This window comes from Coregonus lavaretus (genome assembly GCF_964263955.1).
Source record: "Coregonus lavaretus genome assembly, chromosome: 12".
Lineage (NCBI taxonomy): Eukaryota > Metazoa > Chordata > Actinopteri > Salmoniformes > Salmonidae > Coregonus > Coregonus lavaretus.
Genome location: NC_139999.1, coordinates 59,936,431 through 59,963,593, shown reverse-complemented (window position 1 = coordinate 59,963,593; position 27,163 = coordinate 59,936,431). Strand labels below are relative to the sequence as shown.

The window sequence follows — 27,163 nt, the reverse complement described above, 5'->3', positions numbered from 1 at the left end:
TGACTTTAAAATACGTTTTAATCAAGGTCTTTACAAAATCAAATCTTGATTAGAAAACAGATACTGAAAAACCAAATGTCTCTAAATGAGCACAACTGAAATCAGTCATTACGTTTTCAGAGCTCATGGAGCTTAAAACATTGAATAATATTCTGATGTATAATTGAAACGGCAATGTTCGAATTGTATTTTTTTTTCTCCAAAAATAATCAATATCCTATTTTCTTGTGTCTGGGTGTCTAAGTTGTACACTTCTTCAGGGAAAACATGCCCTTCAAAGCGATCAAGCACAAGACAGTGTATGAACAAAAATACATTTTACAAAAGATAAAATGGTAAATTGTCCAGATCCACCAATAAACTCTTCAGGGACTATAATCCCTTTATTAGACTGGTTGAAACTCCACCCTCACTGCCCAACACATGTTTGGATGTGGCTACGCAAATGAAGCTTTGATTCTTTTTGCCACCAACGTAAGGAAAGTCTAAAAAAAAAACATGTGTTGCTGGAAAAAAAAATCTTCATTAATCTACTAACATAAAATAAAAACATACTGCCATAACTTGCAGGAATGAAAAACAGACCACAGACAATAAAATGTCAAACTTTTAAAAAGAGGAAAGGGAAAATAATCAATTATACAGTGTCCAACAAATCCTTTTGTGTGTCTTGCTGTGAGATCACCGGCGAGCGGGAGGGATTAGGAGCTGGGTAGCCGTCACAGAGTCAGGGAAAAGGTTGTGATATGTCGGGAGAGGGACGTATGCCGCTGTGATCATTTTACCTGTGAAGGAAATTTGAAGGAAATTATGACAGTTCAGACAAAACATTGTATTAAAAATAAAAAATTAAAAAAGACTCCAATCACTGACAATTTAGTCACCACCTCGGTCACGAAAACGGATCGCTCCTATAGACAGTGAGTCACGTGGCCGAGGCTTGCTACAGTGAGGGAAAAAAGTATTTGATCCCCTGCTGATTTTGTACGTTTGCCCACTGACAAAGAAATGGTCAGTCTATAATTTTAATGGTAGGTTTATTTGAACAGTGAGAGACAGAATAACAACAAAAAAATCCAGAAAACGCATGTCAGAAAATGTTATAAATTGATTTGCATTTTAATGAGGGAAATAAATATTTGACCCCCTCTCAATCAGAAAGATTTCTGGCTCCCAGGTGTCTTTTATACAGGTAACGAGCTGAGATTAGGAGCACACTCTTAAAGGGAGTGCTCCTAATCTCAGTTTGTTAACTGTATAAAAGACACCTGTCCACAGAAGCAATCAATCAGATTCCAAACTCTCCACCATGGCCAAGACCAAAGAGCTCTCCAAGGATGTCAGGGACAAGATTGTAGACCTAAACAAGGCTGGAATGGGCTACAAGACCATCGCCAAGCAGCTTGGTGAGAAGGTGACAACAGTTGGTGCGATTATTCGCAAATGGAAGAAACACAAAAGAACTGTCAATCTCCCTCGGCCTGGGTCTCCATGCAAGATCTCACCTCGTGGAGTTGCAATTATCATGAGAACGGTGAGGAATCAGCCCAGAACTAGACGGGAGGATCTTGTCAATGATCTCAAGACAGCTGGGACCATAGTCACCAAGAAAACAATTGGTAACACACTACACCGTGAACGACTGAAATCCTGCTGCACCCGCAAGGTCCCCCTGCTCAAGAAAGCACATATACCTGCCCGTCTGAAGTTTGCCAATGAACATCTGAATGATTCAGAGGAGAACTGGGTGAAAGTGTTGTGGTCAGATGAGACCAAAATAGAGCTCTTTGGCATCAACTCAACTCGCCGGTTTTGGAGGAGGAATGCTGCCTATGACCCCAAGAACACCATCCCCACCGTCAAACATGGAGGTTGAAACATTATGCTTTGGGGGTGTTTTTCTGCTAAGGGGACAGGACAACTTCACCGCATCAAAGGGACGATGAACGGGGCCATGTACCGTCAAATCTTGGGTGAGAACCTCCTTCCCTCAGCCAGGGCATTGAAAATGGGTCATGGATGGCTAGTCCAGCATGACAATGACCCAAAACACACGTCCAAGGCAACAAAGGAGTGGCTCAAGAAGAAGCACATTAAGGTCCTGTAGTGGCCTAGCTAGTCTCCAGACCTTAATCCCATAGAAAATCTGTGGAGGGAGCTTAAGGTTCGATTTGCCAAACATCAGCCTCGAAACCTTAATGACTTGGAGAAGATCTGCAAAGAGGAGTGGGAAAAAATCCCTCCTGAGATGTGTGCAAACCTGGTGGCCAACTACAAGAAACGTCTGACCTCTGTGATTGCACACAAGGGTTTTGCCACCAAGTACTAAGTCATGTTTTGCAGAGGGGTCAAATACTTATTTCCCTCATTAAAATGCAAATCAATTTATAACATTTTTGACATGCGTGTTTCTGGATTTTGTTGTTGTTATTCTGTCTCTCACTGTTCAAATAAACATACCATTAAAATTATAGACTGATCATTTCTTTGTCAGTGGGCAAACGTACAAAATCAGCAGGGGATCAAATACTTTTTTCCCTCACTGTATATAAAGCAATCAGAAAGGCATCCAGTTACTTTTGATTGACCGTTAGAAATGGGCAAAACAAGTGACCTAATAGACTTTGAGCTACCTACCATTCAGCTGTTTTTCTAACCTCATTATCCGAGGCATTAACGTTAGGTGGTTGGTAGCTGCTGTACTTAATTACAGCTACTGATTGCAGTCTGCCACCCAGTTAGCTGGCGTTGGGTAAGTTTGGCTTTATACATAGCTTGGGCTTTGTCGAGTAAGGCTTAAACTATGTATTTAGATTGTAGTTAGGTATTATAGGTAGGCATCGTGGGCTGTATATTATTAGGTATTATAGGTAGGCATCGTGGGCTGTTGTGGGTAGTTGTTGTATGTAGTTATTGTAGGTTACTTTTGTATTCGGCGGTGCCGTGTGTAGCACGAAGCTAGCTAGCTAACTCACCTCCTGGCCTAGCTGGCTAGTAGCTATTAGCAACGGTAGCAACTAAATACAATATCCTTTTAGCCAGCTACATTCGTTCGCAGCGACGCCGTTTTTCAAACAAAGTCAACACAGCAGCCATTGCTAGCTAGCCAACACTACCAGCTGGCTGTACTGTGGTAGCTAAATATAATATCTTTGTGCTAGCTAGCCAACGTTTAATCATTGCTGCGTTATGAAAGAACTAGACACGGACACGAATTATCTGTTTAGTGTGTTAACACACTATTGGTAGTTTGTTGTAACCAAGTATTGGTGCTAAACTGTGTGTTATTGGATGCTAGCATGCTAGTTAGCTATGGCGTCATACTTAGCTAGCTGAATAAAGTAAGTTGAGTCTAGTCCTTGAAACATTGAACCGCTGTAGTTTACAACAATTCTAATTTCTAAAGTGGAAGTTGGGAGAGTTTTATTCGGGTGGTTCAGTGAAACAATTATAGTTTCTGAGGTGGAAGTTGGGAGAGTTATATTTTTTTGGTGAGGGAGGCCTTGCTCTCTCCTTTCCCAGATGTTTAGTTCATTTCATTCCGATCTCCTCTGCATTATTGTAGCCATCTGCTACAGCCTGTCAACTATGCCTCTGCCAATCCCTGTTCTCTCCTCTCCGCACAGGCTACACAAACGCCTCACACCGCGTGGCTGCTGCCTCTCTAACCTGGTGGTCCCTGCACGCACCACACACCTGGAGTTCCAGGTCTCAGGCAGCCTCTGGAACTGCCGTTCTGCTGCCAACAAGGCTGACTTCATCCCAGCCTATGCTACCCTCCAGTCCCTCGACTTCCTGGCGCTGACGGAAACATGGATTACCACTGAAAACACTGCTACTCCTACTGCTCTCTCCTCGTCTGACCATGTGTTCTCGCATACCCCGAGAGCATCTGGTCAGAGGGGTGGTGGCACAGGAATCCTCATCTCTCCCAAGTAGTCTCTCAATTTTTCCCCTAACCCACCTGTCTATCTCCTCATTTGAATTCCACGCTGTCACAGTTACTAGCCCATTTAAGCTTAATATCCTTGTCATCTATCGCCCTCCAGGTTCCCTTGGAGAGTTCATCAATGAGCTTGACGCCTTGATAAGTTCCTTTCCTGAGGATGGCTCACCCTTCACAGTTTTGGGGGATTTCAACCTCCCTAAGTCTACATTTGACTCATTTCTCTCTGCCTCCTTTCCACTCCTCTCCTCTTTTGACCTCACCCTCTCACCGTCCCCCCCTACTCACAAGGCAGGCAATACGCTTGACTTCATCTTTACTAGATGTTGCTCTTCTACTAATCTCACTGCAACTCCCCTCCATGTCTCCGACCACTACTTTGTATCCTTTTCTCTCTCGCTCTCCTCCAACACTACTCACTCTGCCCCTACACAGATGGTAACGCGCCGCCGCAACCTTCGCTCTCTCTCTCCCACTACTCTCTCCTCTTCCATCCTATCATCTCTTCCCTCTGCTCAATCCTTCTCCCTCCAATCTCCTGATTCTGCCTCCTCAACCCTCCTCTCCTCCCTTTCTGCATCCTTTGACTCCCTGTGTCCCCTATCCTCCCGGCCGGCTCGGTCCTCCCCTCCAGCTCCGTGGCTTGACGACTCATTGCGAGCTCACAGAAACAGAGCTCCGGGCAGCTGAGCGGAAATGGAAGAAAACTAAACTCCCTGCCGACCTGGCATCTTTTCACTCCCTCTACATTTTCTTCATCTGTTTCTGCTGCTAAGGCCACTTTCTACCACTCTAAATTCCAAGCATCTGCCTCTAACCCTAGGAAGCTCTTTGCCACATTCTCCTCACTGCTGAATCCCCCCCCCCCCCCCCCTCCTCCCTCTCTGTGGATGACTTCGTCAACCACTTTGAAAAGAAGGTTGACGACATCCGATCCTCGTTTGTTAAGTCTAATGACACTGCTGGTCCTGCTCACACTGCCCTACCCTATGCTTTGACTTCTTTCTCCCCTCTCTCTCCAGATAAAATCTTGCGACTAGTGACTGCAGGCCGCCCAACAACCTGCCCGCTTGACCCCATCCCCTCCTCTCTTCTCCAGACCATCTCCGGTGACCTTCTCCCCTACCTCACCTCACTGATCAACTCATCCTTGACCGCTGGCTATGTCCCTTCCGTCTTCAAGAGAGCGAGAGTTGCACCCCTTCTCAAAAAACCAACACTCGATCCCACTGATGTCAACAACTACAGACCAGTATCCCTTCTTTCTTTTCTTTCCAAAACTATTGAGCGTGCCGTCTTTAGCCAACTCTCTTGCTATCTCTCTCAGAATGACCTTCTTGATCCAAACCAGTCAGGTTTCAGGACTGGTCATTCAACTGAGACTGCTCTTCTCTGTGTCACGGAGGCTCTCCGCACTGCTAAAGCTAACTCTCTCTCCTCTGCTCTTGTCCTTCTAGACCTGTCTGCTGCCTTTGATACTGTGAACCATCAGATCCTCCTCTCCACCCTCTCCGAGCTGGGCATCTCCGGCGCGGCTCACTCCTGGATTGCGTCCTACCTGACCGGTCGCTCCTACCAAGTGGCGTGGCGAGAAGCTGTCTCCGCACCACGTGCTCTCACCACTGGTGTCCCCCAGGGCTCAGTTCTAGGCCCTCTCCTTTTCTCCTTTTCTCCCTATACACCAAGTCACTTGGCTCTGTCATATCCTCTCCTATCATTGCTACGCTGACGATACACAACTAATCTTCTCCTTTCCCCCTTCTGATAACCAGGTGGCGAATCGCATCTCTGCATGTCTGGCAGACATATCAGTATGGATGACGGATCACCACCTCAAGCTGAACCCTGGCAAGACGGAGCTGCTCTTCCTCCCGGGGAAGGACTGCCCGTTCCATGATCTCGCCATCACGGTTGACAACTCGGTTGTGTCCTCCTCCCAGAGTGCGAAGAGCCTTGGCGTGACCCTGGACAACACCCTGTTGTTCTCCGCTAACATCAAGGCGGTGACCCGATCCTGCAGGTTCATGCTCTACAACATTCGGAGAGTACGACCCTGCCTTACACAGGAAGTGGCACAGGTCCTAATCCAGGCACTTGTCATCTCCCGTCTGGATTACTGCAACTCGCTGTTGGCTGGGCTCCCTGCCTGTGCCATTAAACCCCTACAACTCATCCAGAATGCCGCAGCCCGTCTGGTGTTCAACCTTCCCAAGTTCTCTCACGTCACCCCCCTCCTCCGCACACTCCACTGGCTTCCAGTTGAAGCTCGCATCCGTTACAAGACCATGGTGCTTGCCTATGGAGCAGTGAGGGGAACGGCACCTCCGTACCTTCAGGCTCTGATCAGTCCCTACACCCAAACGAGGGCATTGCGTTCATCCACCTCTGGCCTGCTGGCTCCCCTTCCTCTGCGGAAGCATAGTTCCCGCTCAGCCCAGTCAAAACTGTTCGCTGCTCTGGCACCCCAATGGTGGAACAAGCTCCCTCACGACGCCAGGACAGCGGAGTCACTCACCACCTTCCGGAGACATTTGAAACCCCACCTCTTTAAGGAATACCTGGGATAGGATAAAGTAATCCTTCTACCCCCCCCAACTCGTCGATCCTTGGGCTATTGCAGCAGACGACCACACCGGGTTCCACTCCTATCAGCTAAAAACGCACACGATCACCAAAACTGGACAATTGAGTGGAAAAACATCGCCTGTAACATCACAGCGAGTTCAGTTTACTTGAGTGGCCTGTGTTGTCCCCAGACCTCAACCCAATAGAGCATCTTTGGAATGAGATGGAATGGGCAGTTCGCAGCATGAATGTACCGCTGTCCAATCTGCAGCAACTGCGTGATGCCATCGTGTCAGCATGGACCAACATACCTGTGGAACATTTCCGACACCTTGTACAATGCCCCGAAGAATTCAGTCTGTTCTGGAGGCAAAGGGGGGGTCCGACAGTACCTAATAAACTGCCCGGTGAGTGTATAATTGAGTCATTAGTCAGTTCTCTTACCTGCAAAATATCGACCATGTAATGCGTTTACTGCAGCCATGGCAGCAGGAATGGTTGGACATTTCACATACACGTTGCCCTAAAAATAAAAACTGTAATTAATTTCTATTTAAGACTGCAACCATTTCAAAACCATTCAACTACATTCAAGTCTTACTTCAGTGGAATTCTTATCGACGTATATGTGCACAACTCCTCCATGTTTGTTGCATTCCTCAATGACATCATGCTGAATGTCAACATCCCAGCCTGGGTCATCTTCACTGTAAAACCAGATCGGAAATCATCACCCACAAGGGACTAGTGATTGGGACCAGTATTTGGGAACAAATATCATCTTAAGGTCCAAGAAGTCTATAGTTTGTGTTCTTTCATCAGCTGGCCCCCTTGGGATACAAGGATGCTGCATTGAACAAGTAGATTAATAGTTCAATACTTACGACTGAGGGTTGAACATGTTAGACAGCTGGAAACAGTGTGTAGCAAGTGGCTGGGATGGCAGGTTCATAGCTGTATTCATGTTCATATTGTTCATATTCATGTTCATGTTCATAGCAGGATTCATGGCAGCTAAAATGTAAAAATAATAAAGTGTCAAAATGTGTCATATCACATTAAACTAACTGAACATTATTCATGTTTAATTTGCGAGTCTCACAGACCAGCTCCTCGCATTATATCAACCAATCATAGCGTCTCACTGGCAAATCTACAGATTCGATCAATGCCGGATAAAACCTGCCTTTTCCAAATAGCTCAGAGAAAACCAGCCACGGCAGTCAGATGTGCTTGTCCAATTGATCATCCTTTTATTACCTGATACAGCGGCCATGGCACCAATAGCAATGGCCCCACTCATCTGCAGGGCTTGCTGTGCGGCTGGGGGAATTTGCAGTCCCGTGCCTGAAAGAGAAGATATTGGGCTCGACATTCGTACTTGTTCACACTTTATGAATCGGTTCTTAAGTGAAACTCAGTAAGAATCTGACGTGATTTAAGAGTACGCATGATTTCAAGATTATTTGTAAATACAGGCCCTGGGGTCTCTGGCTTTACCTTCAGCCAGCCGGGCCATGAGCTGCAGGCGCCCGGTGGTGCCCAGGTCGATGCCCGTCCTCTCCAGCTCGTCGCTGTCCAGGAATGAACTGGCGCTGGAGGCATCTGTGCGCTCCGTCACATGGCCCACCTTCATGGGCCGGCCGGCCAGCTCAAAGCCGTTCAACTGCTCCAGGGCCTTCTTGGCACACTCGGCGTCTGAGAACTGGAGAGGAAACATGCCATTTCAATGACTGTTTACATGCACACTAATCAGGGTTTGTACAGACCAATTGAAAACCTTTCTCAAACACTTCATTATAAAATTGAGGTCCGTGAAAATTACATTTAATTGTTGTAATATAGAGAGAACACACTCCCACAAAACTGCATGCAAAAAAAGTATGCATTACCGTTAAGAATAATGCTTTTTTTGATAGGTCTCCTGGCATTATGCGTTGACATTCACATTATAACATTCTAAAATAAGTCAGAATAATGTGGGCACTGAAAATAGACCATGGTCCAGACACAAACCATAATTCAAGCTGCAAGCAGCAATTCTGGGGTTGAAGCTGTGGGCTCACTGTGCCACCATCAGGACAAATCGCCCTAAGATGAGCTACTTCTGTAATCAATTGAAATAAAATAATTGTGAAATTATTTCAATTGACGGATTTCCTTATATGAACTGTAACTCAGTAAAATCTTTGAAATTGTTGCGTATATATTTTTGTTCAGTATAATATGACCACACTATGGAAAGGGGAGACTCTCACGAATGCGATGGCGTTTTCAGTTTCGCTTCGGACTTGTCTGAATACAAACGAATGGAAGTATGGGAAGTAGTTTTGTGCCAACAAAAATGTATATTTCCGGAGCTTTCTTATAAATCTTAGATATAGGACAGACACTTCAAAACCTTATTCCTTTGAGTTATATTTTGACTGTATTTTTTGCCATTTATGAATGTCATTCAATGCGTTTCTACGGGCTATATAGTAGTAAAGGCCAAATTATATATATTTTATTATACCTAAATGATCCATGGTATGACCATGTTAAAACACCTCCATATGTTAGCTTAATTTATTGGTCAATAGCCATGTTTTAGGTACTAGTCTGGAAAATGTTGCGTTGGAGAACTTTGGTTCATACAGTTGAAGTCGGAAGTTTACATACACTAAGGTTGGAGTCATTAAAACTCGTTTTTCAACCACTCCACAAATTTCTTGTTAACAAACTATAGTTTTGGCAAGTCGGTTATGACATCTACTTTGTGCATGACACAAGTAATTTTTGCAACAATTGTTTACAGACAGATTATTTCACTGTATCACAATTCCAGAGGGTCAGAAGTTTACATACACTAAGTTCACTGTGCCTTTAAACAGCTTGGAAAATGTAATGGCTTCAGAAGCTTCTGATAGGCTAATTGACATAATTTGAGTCAATTGAAGGTGTACCTGTGGATGTATTTCAAGGCCTACCTTCAAACTCAGTGCCTCTTTGCTTGACATGATGGAAAAATCAAAAGAAATCTGCCAAGACCTCAGAAAAACATGTGTAGATCTCCACAAGTCTGGTTCATCCATGGGAGCAATTTCCAAATGACTGAAGGTACCACGTTCTTCTGTACAAACAATAGTACGCAAGGATAAACACCATGTCTCACGCAGCCGTCATACCGCTCAGGAAGGAGACGCGTTCTGACTCATAGAGATGAACGTACTTTGGTGCAAATGAATTCCAGAATAACAGCAAAGGACCTTGTGAAGATGCTGGAGGGAACAGGTACAAAAGTATCTATATCCACAGTAAAACGAGTCCTATATCGACCACCTGAAAGGCCGCTCAGCAAGGAAGAAGCCACTGCTCCAAAACCGCCATAAAAAGGCCAGACTACGTTTGCAACTGCACATGGGGAGATCTTACTTTTTGGAGAAATGTCCTCTGGTCTGATGAAACAAAAATAGAACTGTTTGGCCATAATGACCATTGTTATGTTTAGAGGAAAAAGGTGGTTGCTTGCAAGCCAAAGAACACTATCCCAACTGTGAAGCATGGGGGGTGGCAGCATCATGCTGTGGGGGTGCTTTGCTGCAAGAGGGACTGGTGCACTTCACAAAATAGATGGCATCATGAGGAAGGGAAATTGTGGCTATATTGAAGCAACATCTCAAGACATCAGTCAGGAAGTTAAAGCTTGGTCACAAATGGGTCTTCCAAATGGACAATGACCCCATGCATACTTCCAAAGTTGTGGAAAAATGGCTTAAGGACAACAAAGTCAAGGTATTGGAGTGGCCATCACAAAGCCCTGACCTCAATCCTATAGAACATTTGTGGGCAGAACTGAAAAAGCGTGTGCGAGCAAGGAGGCCTACAAACCTGACTCAGTTACACCAGCTCTGTCAGGAGGAATGGGCCAAAATTCACACAATTTATTGTGGAAAGCTTGTGGAAGGCTACCCGAAACATTTGACACAAGTTAAACAATTTAAAGGGAATGCTACCAAATACTAATTGAGTGTAACTTCTGACCTACTGGGAATGTGATGAAAGAAATAAAAGCTGAAATAAATATTTCTCTACTATTATTCTGACATTTCACATACTTAACCCTAATTGCTCCTGTAAGTCGCTCTGGATAAGAGCGTCTGCTAAATGACTAAAATGTAAAAATGTTAAAATAAAGTGGTGATCCTAACTGACCTAAGACAGGGACTTTTTAATAGGATTAAATGTCAGGAATTGTGAAAAAACTGAGTTTAAATGTATTTGGCTGAGGTGTATGTAAAATTCCGACTTCAATTGTAGATGGCCACATTACGTTTCGCACAGATCGGTCATTCGGTGCCAGAGGAGTAACGTTTTAAGTGTTTTTCACAAAATTTAAGATGGAGGGAAATCCATCATGGTGGACCTTATGGGTCCTCGAGGCAAATGTTTTTTGTTTTGAAGAGGGACCTACGTACCGAATTTCATGACTAGGTCAAATGGGGTGAGGGGCGTGACCTTTCAAAGTTTGCATGTTAGATTGTTATAGCGCCACCATGTGGCCTATTGGCATGAGATGGTGTGGACCTTCGCACTTCACCAATGACTAAAATGTAAATGTCTTCAACCAGAACCGCTAGGCACCAAATTTGGTATATAGCCTGTATGGATGCACATCTTCAAAAGGCAATATTTTCCAAGACTATATGGCCACAATAAGCCAATGAGCTTACATGAATGGTTATGTCCAACAGTGCCCTCATGCGGCCAAACTGAACCATACTTTACAGGTTAGCTAATCACCTCTGAGTGTGTACGCTAAATTTCATCAGTCAAACAGATCAAGAGATAAACACGTGCCCGTTATAGCGCCACCGTGTGGCCGATTTGTATCGACGAGTATACAGGCCTCATGATTACCGTATTTTCCGCACTATAAGGCGCACCGGATTATAAGGCGCACCTTCAATGACTGGTTTATTTTAGAACTGTTTTCATATATAGGGCGCACTGGATTATAAGGCGCATAGAATAGAAAATAGTCAAACGATTGACTGGGGTTGCGTTATGCATCCACTAGATGGAGCTGTGCTAAAGGGAATGTCAACAAAACAGTCAGATAAAGTCAAACTTTATTAACATTTACATTTTACATTTTAGTCATTTAGCAGACGCTCTTATCCAGAGCGATTTACAGTTAGTGCATACATTATTTTTTATACCCCCGTGGGAATTGAACCCACAGCCCTGGTGTTGCAAACACCATGCTCTACCAACTGAGCTACATCCCTGCCGGCAATTCCCTCCCCTACCCTGGACGACGCTGGGCCAATTGTGCGCCGCCCCATGGGTCTCCCGGTCGCGGCCAGCTACGACAGAGCCTGGATTAAGCGTTCTGACAACTCCGTTCACTACCATGGTAACGTTGTTCAAACGTTAATGTGCATATTAACAATATCTCCCAGCCTTGCTCACTCTTCTCCCAAACGTGGAGGGGAACTTTTCCCTGATTCAGTAAACACGTAGTAAAAGAAACAGTCTGATACCACTAAATCAAACGTTAGTGCATAACTCAACATTGTTCAGTTACGTATAACACGTAAAGCTCACTTTTTCAGTTCATTCCCGTCCACGAATCCCTCAAATTCTTCTTCTTCAGTGTCCGAATTGAACAGTTGGGCGACTACGGCATCCAACCTGCCCGGCTCCCTCTCGTCATTATCCGAGTCAGTGTCGCTGCTGTTGCCTGGCAGTTTAGAGATTATTCCTGCCTTCGTGAAAGCTTGGACCACAGTTGAGACCCATTGATTCATTAATGTTGAATTCTCTCGCTGCTGCTCTATTCCCATATTCTACTGCGTGACCGACAGCCTTGAGCTTGAACTCTGCGTCGTAAGCGTGTCTCTTGAAAGCTGCCATTTTGGGGTCTTTATACACAGACAAGTGGTGTGGGACTGTGAGTAAGCACAGTACCAGTGTTTACTGACAACGGTAGCCGTAATGCTGCAAGCGGTGCGGCTTTGTAGTTTACCAGTCGTACTGAAACATTTCATTATTATTAAATTGTTTTTATTGGTTTTTCATACTGAAACATTTTGACAGAGCGCCTTGAGCGGCGTGTACAACCAGCATGGATCAACCAATTAACCAATTGATCCATATATAAGGCGCTCCGGATTATAAGGCGCACTGTCGTTTTTGGAGAAAATTAAAGGCTTTTAAGTGCGCCTTATAGTGCGGAAAATACGGTATATAAAAAAAAGCCTTGGTCTCAGCATGACTCCCTGTCAAAATAACAGTTAACTGCCCAGTGCAGTCAAAAACATTTTCCTGTTTTATATTTCCACAATGAGATTGGAATAATATTGTGAAAATTATAATAATGCCCTTTTAGTGTGCTGTTGGAAAATAGTGCCTGTTTTGGTGGGATGGAGTTTGCGCCTGCCTGGTGACATCACCAATTAGTTAGGTAAATTAGTTAGACCAATAAGAAGAGAGTTCCAAACCTCTACCAATAACAGCTAGTTTTCGGTTTTCCCCTCCCCACTCAGACCACTCCCAGACAGTCCTAGCAACATTTTTGCTTGAGAAATTGCTCTTTGTTAAGTTATTAGTTTCTTTTTGACCATTTGAATACTTAAATTAGGTGCTTAATTGTTACCCAGAAATGATTTGAGAGAGAAAAAATGGCTGCATTGACCTTTAAATAAAATCACAAGGTCCCTGGCAATTCCCAGCCCTAAATAACATGGGTGTGATTGAAAAATGTCAAAATAAAAGTTCAAAGTCCCATCAGATAATAAAATGTCCATATAAACCAGACTAAGGGAAAATAAATATATTTTTGCAAAACATGTAAACGTTTTAATCTAAGCATTTTATTAATCTGAGTATTTACAATAATCTTAGTGTTGTATGCATCAGGGTTTCCGTTAGGAAAATGTGGCGCCGGACATTTGACCAGCAGCATTTTCATTTATCTGACATTTAAGAAATGTACAGGACCCATATGCATTGGTTGCGTAACCTGATTAGGGCATCCACCCACAGATCTCAGAATGACAAATCACATTTAGTTTATGGTAATTCATCTTAAAGCTGCAATATGTAACTTTGTGGGTGACCTGACCAAATTCACATAGAAATGCAAGTGATAGATCTGTCACTGATTGAAAGCAAGTCTAAGAAGAGGTAGATATGTTGTGTGTTATTTTTATACTTCCTGTTCATAAGGTTAGTTTTTGCGTCTTACTTTCGGTTTTGTGCACCATCTTCAAACAGCTGAAAAACAATATTTTTGGTTATGGAAAACAAATTTCACAGCGGTTTAGAGGGTACAATGATTATCTACACTATACTTGTTTTGTCGCAAACTGAAATGAGGCAAACTATTATAATTTTAGCAACCAGGAAATAGCCGAAAGATTTCTGCATAGTGCATCTTTAACAGAACATGCAACGGCATGCGTTATGCTTACTGAATTCTGATTAGCAATTTGAAGATGTTAGAGAATACGCGGTGCAATTACCTTTTTCCTCCACGTTATTGGAATTTATTAAAATGAAAGATCATGCTAAAAAATACAGTACCAATCAACAGTTGACACCTACTCATTCAAGGGTTATGATATATTTTTTCTATATTGTAGATTAATAGTGAAGACATCAAAACTATGAAATAACACATATGGAATCATGTAGTAATAACCACACAAGTGTTAAACAAATCAAAATATATTTTATATTTGAGATTCTTCAAATAGCCACCCTTTGCCTTGATGACAGTTCTGCACACTCTTGGCATTCAATTTGTAAGTTGCTCTGGATAAGAGCGTCTGCTAAATGACTTAAATGTTAAATGTAGTGTGAAGCGCTAAAGCCTTCCTAGTTGCCTATGCACTTGAATGGTGAATGGAAAGCGCGCTTCAATTGCCAGTTGAGAAATATTGCTTCTGTAAGTCGCTCTGGATAAGAGCGTCTGCTAAATGACTAAAATGTAAATGTAAATGTAAATACAAATAATAGCCATTTTCAAATCGCGGCCATTGTTTTTTTTTTTTTTTTTTTTTTTAAACACACGATTGCCTTCAGAATTGTTGCCCAATGATTGGCCTTTATTAAAAGCACATGTTTCACACCACCAGCAACAAACAGCTGTTGGAGCTCAATGAGCAGCTCTTGCGCTACATCACTGGTATTTCAAATAAATTAACATGCAAAAATACATTATTTCACAAGGGGATTTCTTTTTTGGCAAGCGGCAATTTGATTTATCAGCTTTTATTATATTTTTTTAATCGGCCAAAAGCCGGATATTACCGGCTAACGGAAACCCTGGTGTGCATGTAAATGTAGTCAATGAGGGGATTTAATTTTCTGATACAGGAAGAGATAAGATTGACTGGATTGAGTGTGATACTTACAGTGATGAAGCCATATCCTTTAGATCTCCCAGTCTCACTGTCCATCATGAGCTGAATACTCTCAATCTGGTGGAAGGAAATGGATAACAGATTAAAATCTGCATTGCACTGATATATTGTAGGCAATCTGTGTGTCTACCCTCTTTTCATAGGCCTAGGCTTTTGGTTGCATTTAAGACAAGCTTGTTTTTATTGATCTCAGTTTGTCAGAGTAGCCTGTGATTTCAGTCATTTTTGTGGAATGAAAAAGATGCTGCTAATGTCTCCAGTCATATGAAATTACAGAATTACATGAATATTTTTTTTGCCTAATAATGATGTTGGCAGAAGACTGCCCCAGTAGGCTATAGACTTATTGGTATTTGGTAATTGACTGCTCTTCAGTAGCTAACTAGAAATACGTTTAAATGTACAATCAGGGCTCGCAATCTGATTTTCTGACAAGATGGTGCTGATGTAGGCCTAAGGTTGGGTAGAGGGGAGGTCGGGGGGGTCAGTCAACTTCCCCCTAAGGAGGTTGGCACATTTTACATTTTTGAAAAACCTGTAACTGCCATTTCCTGAAACAGAGTCTGAAATTATATCAAACAATGTAGCCAACACAAAAGTATTGTTTGCTCCTGAATTAAATTGAGGTGGTCTCAATGACACTTTACATTTTGTAGGTTACATTTAGGGATAATGATTATTCAAATTCATAGGTGTTTTTATGTGGATAGTCTAGTGAAATTGAATTGTAAACTGGTTTCTTAACTTTGTTTGGGGAAAAAATACTGAATTCAATTACTGGATGCAATGTAGTAGTCTAGCTTACTGTAGGCTATTTGGAATATGAAACTGAACTAGGCCTATTTGAGCTTGTTTCAGAGTGCCACACCCTAATCCATCAAGTTAGGTCTGATTACTAGGCTACCAGTCATTCAACATGCTTTGTCGTCATTGGTGAACTGACTATTATCATATCGAGCCTACTGTTGACATACAGCTATATCAAGAGGAGAGATCAAGACCTGATAATTAACATAGACTTAAAGATTAGTAGGCCTAACATAACTTTCTGTGAAGGATGCTATTAGCGGAACAGCTCCCTCTGCCACGTCTGTTTCCATCCACACAGCGACACGCTCTGAACTACCTCAACACAGCACGTTTCCTTGCTCGTCAATGCGCTTGCACCTACTACCGTTGGCGATCAAAGCATGTGCGGGCAAGAAAATGTTCGCTTAGTTGACTAAACGCTGTCGCTAACTACCTTTGTCGTAATGACGCCTTAGATAAGGAGCTAATTACAAAACTGGTTATGTGCTTGACTAACACTTAAACAGTTCGTTCTCCATTTTCCCTAAACTTTTTCCTCACAGTGGTATCAACGGATGAAGTGGAGAGCTGCCATCCAGCTTGAGGAAGGAAAATAATACTATGACTACGGGTCAGAGCAGAGCGCTACAGATTTTTTTCTCCTCGCCGAAGTCCTCTGATTGGCTCAGCTCCAACTTCAGACGGTTGAGTCAAAAACCACAATGTGTCAACTAGAAGCCTATCTTTGCATATTTTAGGGTCGTTTTTCGTATCAGCGTACTTTGACCTCAAATTGCATGCATGGTACACAAAATGCGTGCAGGTTGGCAGGTCTGAATCTACTCATCACATTATGAATTTCACCTTATGTTAGTCTGCAAATGTGATGATAGACGCATGGAATACTTTATTATAAAGGCGATTTTTTTGTGTGTGTGGAATAACAGCTTCCCCAAACTTGAAACTCATGTGCCGCCTATGGGTACATTATACAACAACTCTCACCCTTCCAAAAGGCTCAAAGATTCCTCTCAGCATCTCCTCTGTGATGTTAAAGTGTAAGGATCCGACGTAGAGCCTCATCGGGCCAGCGTTGCCCTTCTGCAGGTTGTTGGCCATGGCAGCAGCCCTGTTTTTTTCAGCCTAGAAAGAACACACACAAAGTGACCGTAGGGAAATGGTGCAAATCGCCTCAGGCTGTTAAAATAAAGGCTGTCGAATGATTTAAATAATTACATCGAGATAAATTGCATGGTTTTCTATAGTTAACTACGAATAATTTACATTTTTCAAATTTGACCGTAATTAAAAATGTTTCAATTTAAAACACATTCCATTGGGTTGTAAGTATAATATATTTTGATTATAGGGGAAGAAATCGCAAAATAAAACTATTCTAAGACGATAACATCTCAGCCAGGTCTGATATAAAAGTTAATGTAAAATATCATAGTTAGATCTAGCCTAGGCTACTTTTTATCCATGTTCAACATTAACTAGTTTCAACATCTTTTGACCTGAGAACTACAACAAAAACTCTAGCTAAATGGAATAGAAGTTCTGTTTTGATTAAAATCATTGTGGGAAATTAGTGTTGAATCTAGAGGCATTCAGCCATGGCATTATAAACATTCTTGGTATACGCACAGTGCTCCGTTGACATCAGAGGTACGCTTGTTTTTGTGAGAAATCTTCAAAAAATAACTGGAATTTCTAATTAATCTGAAAAGTGTATACTAAAAAGTGAAAACACTACGTCATGTCTCAAAATCAATATCAATCTTACCTCTATATTAGGGGTGTGAGCATTTAAACGAAATTGGGATCCTAACGTTAAGAAAAATCCCTAACGGAAAAATTGTTTGGGGGGTTTCCCCCCACAAAATTAAAATCAGTGCAGCTGGCTTGCCTGCGCTCTCTCTTAGCTAATGATGCTAGTGTGTGTTCAGTCATCGGTCTGTTGCGTGTAGAATATCCTAGCCTATTCATGAATGATAGGCCCTGCTTTACTGAAGTTGTGAGACATTGCAAGACAAGAAATTGCTAAATACAGCATTCCATTGCGAGATACAGCTTTTGATTTCCAATAGATAGGCCTAGTGAACGGTTCTGACTCAGTCTGCTATGAAAGATGTAAGTGTGTGTGTTCTCAGAAGTATAGCAACTAAATCAGACTCCGTTCCAAAAATAGTGAATCTTACGAGTCGATTCAGGGCCTGCCCGCCAAGTAGGCGGGCATTTTGAGCTAAACAGACTGACCAACACATAAAACCTAAATTCTGCCCAAAAAGAATGACAATTTCTCTAACCCAGTGGCATATGGGCCTTTGGAAATCAGCAGACTCTTACAAGATTATTTAAGAAGAAATCTGTAGGTCAGTTGTTAAACAAGTATTTTTTTTTCTTCAATAAATGACATACTGCAATTCACAAAGAGAGTTGCAAACACTTATTAATTATTTCACTAATTTAACTGATGTCGTTCTATTTCTTCTCTTAACACATATGGACCCAGAACTTAATTGAGCATCTGTTCTGTTTATTTTAGAGAAATTGTTCCATGTGAAAAATGTTGTGCTAAATCACAAAATGTTTTTTTTTTTATATTTAACCTTTCATTTATTTTGAAATGTTTGGGCTATTTACTTAATTTCTGTTTTAATAAAATACATAATTTGAAGAACAAACATAATTGTGACAATTCATATCTTGCAGTAAAATGCTTTAAATCTCAAGAGAAGACAAATTAAATGTTAATAAAAGGTTTAATGTTCTTACTTAAAATTGTCCTGATCATATAGGTCTAGGCGATATCCCCCCCAAAAAATAATACACTGAATTCATAAATTCTATAATTTAAAATTGTTAACAATAGTAAACCTAATTTTTCCAATCTGGAAGGTAAACTCAAAGTATTCAATATTTCGCGGTTTATTTCGGATGGAATCAATGCATTAGAATGTCCCAGAGACCAAAATAGAGCTTTTTTGTCCAAAATCTTAGCCGGCACAGGGGATGCTGGCTGGCTACTCCACGTGCTTGTGGAAAACACTGCAGTAACCTTAATTCTTGCACAGACCGGATATTTTTTTGTTTTTATCAGATTTTTGACCACATTTTCTCTCTGGCTGCCATTGATTCTGACCATCCTACAACGGTAAGAACTCCAATAACTTTTGAATGGATTATGATAGAGACTTGAGGTTTGGACCATTGGTTTTATTAGAGGATTATCTATACTATTAACATTATTTTACCCATTGGTCAAAAGATGCGTTTTTGATTGGACACCCTACCACAAGACAGACAGCTCTATTGCAGCTTCCGAGAGAGCACAGAGCGCGTTGAGCTCTAAGGGGTGCGTTCGGAAAAACAGATGGAGATGTGATTAAATGAAAAATTTAAGGCATGAACATTTCAAAAGTTAACCATAATTCATGAATTCACTTTGACAGCCCTAGTTAAAATAAATAGAAAATGTAAAATCCATGTGAGATGATTACTGACCATTACCTGCGAGGCCTGAACAATGATTGGCACTCCCAGAAGTCGCTGGCCAGACAATCCTATAGCCAGTGGCACAGAGTTGGCCTCCACAAACTCAATGTAAGCTATCCCCTTCGACCTCCTCGAATTTCTGTCAGAGATCATGCGCACATCTCTCACCTTGAAAATGAACAAGAATAATCTGTTTTCAAATGGATGGTTTAGGCATGAGAGGAAAAGACATTGCTAAATCCATTGGTCTTCGTGGTTGTGATAAGTCAAAAATACAAATTTGCACTAGGTGCAACACCTATCTTCAAGAGAAAATTAAATATTGAGGCTTGAACAAAAAGGTCAGGAGAAATCAATTATATAGTAAAGTTTCATGTTTAAATATTTGCTGGAAAAAAACTGGTGCAACTGGTGCAAACACTTGGCAAATCTGGGTCCAAACTTTTTCGGCATGAATGACAACAATGACATTACCAGCTGAGATACTCACTTTTCCCACTGCAGAGAAGAACTCCTCCAGGTCTCGTGGTCGGATTCTGGCTGCCAGCTGCATGCAGAACACAGTGCGAGCATCCCTTTCCTCTGGAGTCAGATTGTCTATTGGCTGCCTGTAGAAACAAAGCATTGAATTACTCTTATGAGTTAAACCCATTTTGTCTTTCACAGTGGCCTCAATCTTTGAGACAGAAAGCACTTGTATTTTACTATATTTTGCCATCAAAATGGTAATCTCGGCAACTCGGAATGAAAATCTCGTGCCAGCTCCTCTGCAAGTTTTGGGCAAGTCTACTATGGGCCAAATGCCCCCCCCCCCTTTGAATCACAGTGAGCTCTGATGTGTATTCTCTAAAAGTGGTAGGTGACTAAGAGTGGTAAGCCACAGATAGCACACTACCATGATACACATCCTACACCTAGGGGGCAATGGCTGCTGAGGCCAGGTAAGGAAGCTCTATACCAGAGCATAAGAAGTTCTGTGGTATGCACAGGTGAGGGAAATTAACAAGCTAATCAGTTGAACAAGTGATCTCCCGACCCTCGGGGCTTTTGATTTCATATCTTTCATTTGACGCCCTTTTGGAGTTTCTGATTATTAATTGTCACCAACTGAACATAAATGACCTGCTTGGGCTGGCTGACCATGGAGTCACACCAGAGCTGTCCCCCTGGAATGCAAAACCGCTGTCCCCAGGCACACACACCCAACACTGTCCACACAATCATACTTTCATTTTGATGCACACTGTCAGGTTACAGAGCAATTAGGCAAGCCTAGGTCCCCTAGACAAAGCAACAGTAAAGTTGTCTAAACACTTACCTCACAGGACTCTTCTCTTTCTTGAAAGGGCTTCGGCTTCTGGAACGCCTTCGGCTGAAAGAAAGGGCTCCATTAGAATCTATGAGTTCATTCATTGCAGCGTCACACAGCACAAAACTACCCACACAAACAGCAGAAAATAGTGTCATAGAAACCTTAGCTTGATGACAGGTGGAGGGCCAATCTTCCCTCTGGAACCACCGTTAAATTTCGGCCCAGAGCTGCGATTGAAAACAAGGTTTATCTCAGTATCTAAGGCCACTATTACTGATCTCATAAGGGGGATAAGGCACTCCAGGAATTAAAGTGTGCCAGTCAAGACACTGCAGGAGGGAGTGGGGGGTTGTTATTTGTTTCTTTGGATCCCCATTAGCTTTTGCAGAAGATACTCTCCTGGGGTCCAAAATAAACAAAGTGGTATTGGGGTCCATGTGGTGGCTCTTGCCTTTCTAAACGCTTCCATCAAAGCCTAATCAACTCTGAGGGCCGAAGCTCTTTATTCCGCATCTCTTCTCTTTTTTTATTTATTTATTACATTTTAGTCATTTAGCAGACGCTCTTATCCAGAGCGACTTACAGTTAGTGAGTGCATACATTTTCATACTGGCCCCCCTTGGGAAACGAACCCACAACCCTGGCGTTGCAAGCGCCATGCTCTACCAACTGAGCTACAGGGGACTATTGAACAAAACCTTTACCCTGCAAGCCTAAATGTTCCCCCTCGTCTCAACTACTGATAAAAAGCAATGCCTTAATTGTCCGTTTGAATTGGAGCTGAATGCGAACGGGACGCTCACACTTTCCTATACAGACTGGGGTGACGCAGACTGAAGGGAGATGCTGACACCAGATGAGGCATACATACAAGGTGGTCTTGTGGTCCCTGTATCGGCCGCTGCGCTCTCTGCTCCGAGTGCGGCTCCGGCGCCTCTCCTTGCTGCGGCTCCGCTTTCGCTCGCGGCTGCGGCTCCTCTTGTGGTCATGGCTCTTCTTGCGATCACGGCTCTTGCTTCGCTTCCGGTCTTTGCTTCGGCTCCTGCTCTTCTTTTTCCTGAGGAAAGAGAATTACTCAATATAAAGGCAGTTAAGGAGGAAAGATCAATAAACAAGAATAAATACATTTGAGTGTTGATTGTTACCAAACCATGTCTGTTTAACTTACTTCTTGCTGCGTTCCTCGTGGCCATTGGGACTACTGTGCTTGATCTCATCCTAAGCAAGGTAGATAGAACAGCATGAGGACGAAGAGGCAACATTTCAAGTCGTCAGGATCAAGGTGGGTGGGAACAAGAGAAAATATAGTTTTAAAAAGTATTCATACAAAAGTTAAGGGACTGAGATCTACAGTTAGGTTATTTAACAAGTGTCTACTAGCTTCCCCCCCCCAATCATAATGTTGATTAGCCATTTAGCGTAAAATCAAGCTCTATGAGTACTAATCCATAACCTACATTTTCTACATTTACGTCATTTAGTAGACGCTCTTACAGTGAGGGAAAAAGTATTTGATCCCCTGCTGATTTTGTATGTTTGCCCACTGACAAAGACATGATCAGTCTACAATTTTAATGGTAGGTTTATTTGAACAGTGAGAGACAGACTAACAACAAAATCCAGAAAAACACATGTCAAAATTGTTATAAATTGATTTGCATTTTAAAGAGGGAAATAAGTATTTGACCCCTCTGCAAAACATGACTTAGTACTTGGTGGCAATCACAGAGGTCAGACGTTTCTTGTAGTTGGCCACCAGGTTTGCACACATCTCAGGAGGGATTTTGTTCAACACCTCTTTGCAGATCTTCTCCAAGTCATTAAGGTTGAGCCTGACGTTTGGCAACTCGAACCTTCAGCTCCCTCCACAGATTTTCTATTGGATTAAGGTCTGGAGACTGGCTAGGCCACTCCAGGACCTTAATGTGCTCTTCTTGAGCCACTCCTTTGTTGCCTTGGCCGTGTGTTTTGGGTCATTGTCATGCTGGAATACCCATCCACGACCCATTTTCAATGCCCTGGCTGAGGGAAGGAGGTTCTCACCCAAGATTTGACGGTACATGGCCCCGTCCATCGTCCCTTTGATGCAGTGAAGTTGTCCTGTCCCCTTAGCAGAAAAACACCCCCAAAGCATAATGTTTCCACCTCCATGTTTGACGGTGTTCTTGGGGTCATAGGCAGCATTCCTCCTCCTCCAAACACGTTGAGTTGATGCCAAAGAGCTCGATTTTGGTCTCATCTGACCACAACACTTTCACCAAGTTCTCCTCTGAATTATTCAGATGTTCATTGGCAAACTTCAGACGGCCCTGTATATGTGCTTTCTTGAGCAGGGGGACCTTGCGGGTGCTGCAGGATTTCAGTCCTTCACGGCATAGTGTGTTACCCATTGTTTTCTTGGTGACTATGGTCCCAGCTGCCTTGAGATCATTGACAAGATCCTCCCGTGTAGTTCTGGGCTGATTCCTCACCGTTCTCATGATCATTGCAACTCCACAAGGTGAGATCTTGCATGGAGCCCCAGGCCGAGGGAGATTGACAATTATTTTGTGTTTCTTCCATTTGCGAATAATCGCACCAACTGTTGTCACCTTCTCACCAAGCTGCTTGGCGATGGTCTTGTAGCCCATTCCAGCCTTGTGTAGGTCTACAATCTTGTCCCTGACATCCTTGGAGAGCTCGTTGGTCTTGGCCATGGTGGAGAGTTTGGAATCTGATTGATTGATTGCTTCTGTGGACAGGTGTCTTTTATACAGTTAACAAGCTGAGATTAGGAGCACTCCTTTTAAGAGTGTGCTCCTAATCTCAGCTCGTTACCTGTATAAAAGACACCTGGGAGCCAGAAATCTTTCTGATTGCGAGGGGGTCAAATACTTATTTCCCTCATTAAAATGCAAATCAATCAATAAAACAATTTACATGCGTTTTTCTGGATCTTGTTGTTGTTATTCTGTCTCTCACTGTTCAAATAAACCTAACATTAAAATTATAGACTGATCATTTCTTTGTCAGTGGGCAAACATACAAAATCAGCAGGGGATCAAATACTTTTTCCCCCTCACTGTATCCAGAGCGACTTACAGTTAGTGAGTGCATACATTTTCATACTGGCCCCCCGTGGGAATCGAACCCACAACCCTGGCGTTGCAAACGCCATGCTCTACCAACTGAGCTACACGGGACTATCTCTGGTGCATCTGTCTTCAGCAGCCCCATCCGGATCAGTACCACGGCTATTCTTTGCCTAAGACCAATGTGCCCATGCTAGCAGCGAGACACTGATCGATTTCCAGTGTGGGGATGCCATTCTAGTGATCTCTACTCATTTTCGTTTCTTGGACGATAAGAGCGCGATGCCACCTATCTCGCCCTGAAGCAAACATGGATTCAGACTGCTTAGCAATATTGACTTCCAAGGAAAGTCATGATTAAATATTAGATGAGGTATATGAAATTCCTTAGTTGGTGCTGTAGCCAGCAGCATAAAAGAGTTCCATGTTTCCTACTGTTTGTACTTAGTTCTATCAAATTTTACCCTTACATAAAACAGTGGCAAATATAAAATGGACTTATGGGGAAATAAACATTTACTCGTGAATAAGCATGCAAAAAATAATTACATTCTGGTCAACCATGGAGAAAAAGCAATTTTCTGTTAAACAGGTTATGTAAAATAACTTGTTGGTGAAAGCAGCATAATGACAAAATCCACACGTCCTCTCTCACTAGAATAAGAAAAAAGAGTGAACATTGTGAACAGACCTGCTTCCTCTACTTAACCATACACATCTCATTTATTGAAGGTAAAGGACATACAATCATGTATTTCAATAATGTGTCAGCTTACCAAACCTTTATCAATACAGAGGCAGATTTTTACCAAGAGGTCTTAAAATCAACAGTGGGGTAAAGTCAAACATGTGGAACAACCACACCATGCATACAAATATTTGAATACTGACTCCATAGTATGTCTTTTAAATTAAAAGAACTGGCTTCTTGACCAGGCCCGGTAAGCATTTGTGTTTTTCCTAATCGACTGGGCTAACGTTCTGCAGTGTCACAAAGCAGCATAATGGCTGTATGTGAGGTGAAACAGTCAGAAGGCTTGAACTACAATTGTCTGTAATTTAGGCTAAAATAGGGAATCTATTCTGAACACCTCACATACAGCCCTGGATTCTACTTTGTGACAAACTCCTCAGACATGTGACAGGAATTGTTTGAAAGCTGACAAATTCTTGGTTACCAACTACATGACCATAAGATTCGCCCAAATGAAATGTATAGCGCATTAGCAATGGGTTTCGCATAGCCCATGCACAAAATGTTAGCCCAGTTGATAAAATATAGGAGAATGCCAACTGGGCCTGATCAAGAACCCAGCTCCTAAATTAAAATGTTCTTGTGCATCCACTGCATTCGCCTTGTAGACTGGCCATTCGATGACCACAATTATGTTACCAAGGGGACCACAGTACAGCAATACATTGGGCAATTACTACCTTCATTTTTTGACAGATCACACTGGAATTCATGGAAGTAGAGGTGAGATATCGTTAGGCAAGTCTACAAAAAGAGATAGATGGGCGTTTATTCAGAGTCTCAAAAGGAACTGCAGCATCACAACAGAAACATATAGAATAGGCTACTTGTCTAGAAATATAGGGTCTGGGGCAAAGAGGTGACATAGGCCACCACAGTATTTACAATAAAGTGCATTCAAATTACAAACGTATTGCCTGGGCCTGTCTGACAGACACTGACAAAAATATTTTTTAGAAACTGCAAAATACTAAAATAATTGATTCCAGCGTTCATCGTGGGGTCATTTGGAAAACGCCCCTGGAGTTAAGAGGTATGGTTTTGTTGCGATATGGACACAGTATTTACAATACAATCACAAACAATACCGTAGGCCAAAACCCACCTTTCTATATGGAGCCTCAAGCATTGCTTCTATGTCAAAGTCATCAGCCATGATGATGGAGCACTAAAGGGGAAGATAAACATAATTTGAATAATGCATTAACGTTAGCTACAACACGTCATACGAGAATCGTGTATTTACACCCCGTTGATGCAATACATTTATTGCGTTCATTGTACCACAACATACTAACCACGCTAGCTAGCCAACACATGCTTGTTAACAGGTAAGCTTCAGTTCACCCCACAAAACATGAACTACTAGCTAAATATGAGCGGTCTGTATGTTTACCATACCGGCTTGTATTACGTGGCTTGTCCATATGAGATGTTCTTGGTTAGGTAACATGTTGTTCACTTGACTAAAGACCTTCTGACTTGACCACGTTAGCTAGCTAGGTAACACACGGATGAACAGGGGAGGTAGCGAGCTAACTAACGCTAGCTAAGTTAGCCATCTAACGTTACCTAACTAGCTATGACCACACACGAAGTAGCAAGCTAACTAAGCTACTGTAATGTTATACAAGAAAATTAGCAAGCAAGCAATTACTATACAACGTATTAAGACAACGTTCAGGTATGCAAGTAACGTTAACGAACATTAACATACCTGAAAAATGTTTTTTCTTCTCAAACAAGACAAGACTCCTGAGTGTTTCTTGTAACGTTTTCTTGTTGCAACAAACTAGCTAACAGGATAGCTAGCTAGTAGGCCTCTCGTTTGGAAGCTACGAACGTTTTTTTCTACCGCGTTGTTAATAGCAAACTAACAATAGCTACATGTAACTTCAAATATGGGTTTTTGATACCCCAAAGCAGTAGAAACAGCGTAAACAGACAACAATCTAAATAACCTTGATGTGCTGAGAAAAATGTATGCGAGTTCGAAAAAAAAAACTGTTGCTGCGTCTTGTTCCCCGCGCTCATCTAATGGCGCATGCTGTAAAGAATCCGTGGTCACGTTCCAGGCTGACTATATTCAAAGATTGTCTATTCTATTTAAAAGATATTCGAGTGACCGCTTTAACAATGGAAATACATGTCCTCAAAGATGGAAGGCAGGAGGGAGGAGGTGAGGTCAGGTGGGACCATTCTAGCCAATGAGAGGGCAGATACGTGTGTGAACAATAGGCCATAGAGATAGATAGATGACTCTTCTTTGCAACTGTGTCTTATAGAGTACCACAGCATAATACATATAAAACCTAGCGGTCAAACAGGGAAATGATTCCAATCGTTTTTCCACAATTCATTTTTCCCATAGGGGATTTTAGAAACACTTAAGGGCTGTGTTTCACGGATTTGTAGTTTTGCATGATGTCTACTTTGATCCTAATTAGCATTTTCGAATCTGAGAGTAAATAGAGCCGAATATATTGATAAAAGTCACCTTGTCCAAGATATTTACATGGTTAGCCTACACAAAACACACCCCTTACTTTAAGTGTTTCCATTGAAAACACTTAAAACACATTCCCCTATGGGAAAAATTAATGGTGGAAAAACGATCGGAAACATTTCCCTGTTTGACTGCTAGGTTTTATGGGTATTATGACACCTCATTTTAAAATGAATGGAATGGCTATTCTAGTCCCTCTACTTTTTCAAGTTACGTAAACTTTAAATAGTCCGTCCAACTCATAGTCAATGGCTTATGGCCATACCAGCCTGAATGTGCCCGAACTTGTCTCATCTCGGAAGCTAAGCAGG

The 27,163-nt window shown here is 42.2% G+C and overlaps 1 protein-coding gene across 8 annotated transcripts; it reads right to left on the bottom strand.

Annotated features, from left to right (window-relative positions):
* On the bottom strand, window positions 1-26,500 carry LOC311139078 (RNA-binding protein 39-like). 8 transcript variants are annotated; one of them, XM_084173953.1, is made up of 17 exons: window positions 26,064-26,500; window positions 25,452-25,514; window positions 25,027-25,090; window positions 21,690-21,739; window positions 21,393-21,578; window positions 20,683-20,748; window positions 20,528-20,581; window positions 19,700-19,817; window positions 19,219-19,377; window positions 16,717-16,854; window positions 14,914-14,979; window positions 8,012-8,216; window positions 7,772-7,858; window positions 7,396-7,525; window positions 7,113-7,218; window positions 6,956-7,034; window positions 1-785 (listed from the first exon to the last, which is right to left on the bottom strand). In XM_084173953.1, the coding sequence occupies exons 3-17, from the start codon at window positions 25,057-25,059 to the stop codon at window positions 682-684; spliced, it is 1,581 nt and encodes a 526-aa protein (XP_084030079.1). In that variant the 5' UTR covers window positions 25,060-25,090; window positions 25,452-25,514; window positions 26,064-26,500; the 3' UTR covers window positions 1-681. The 8 variants fall into 8 exon arrangements, with proteins under 8 accessions (XP_084030079.1, XP_084030080.1, XP_084030083.1 ...); XM_084173954.1 differs by having other exon boundaries at window positions 19,225-19,377; XM_084173957.1 differs by lacking the exon at window positions 20,683-20,748.
* Between the last annotated feature and the right edge of the window lie 663 nt (window positions 26,501-27,163).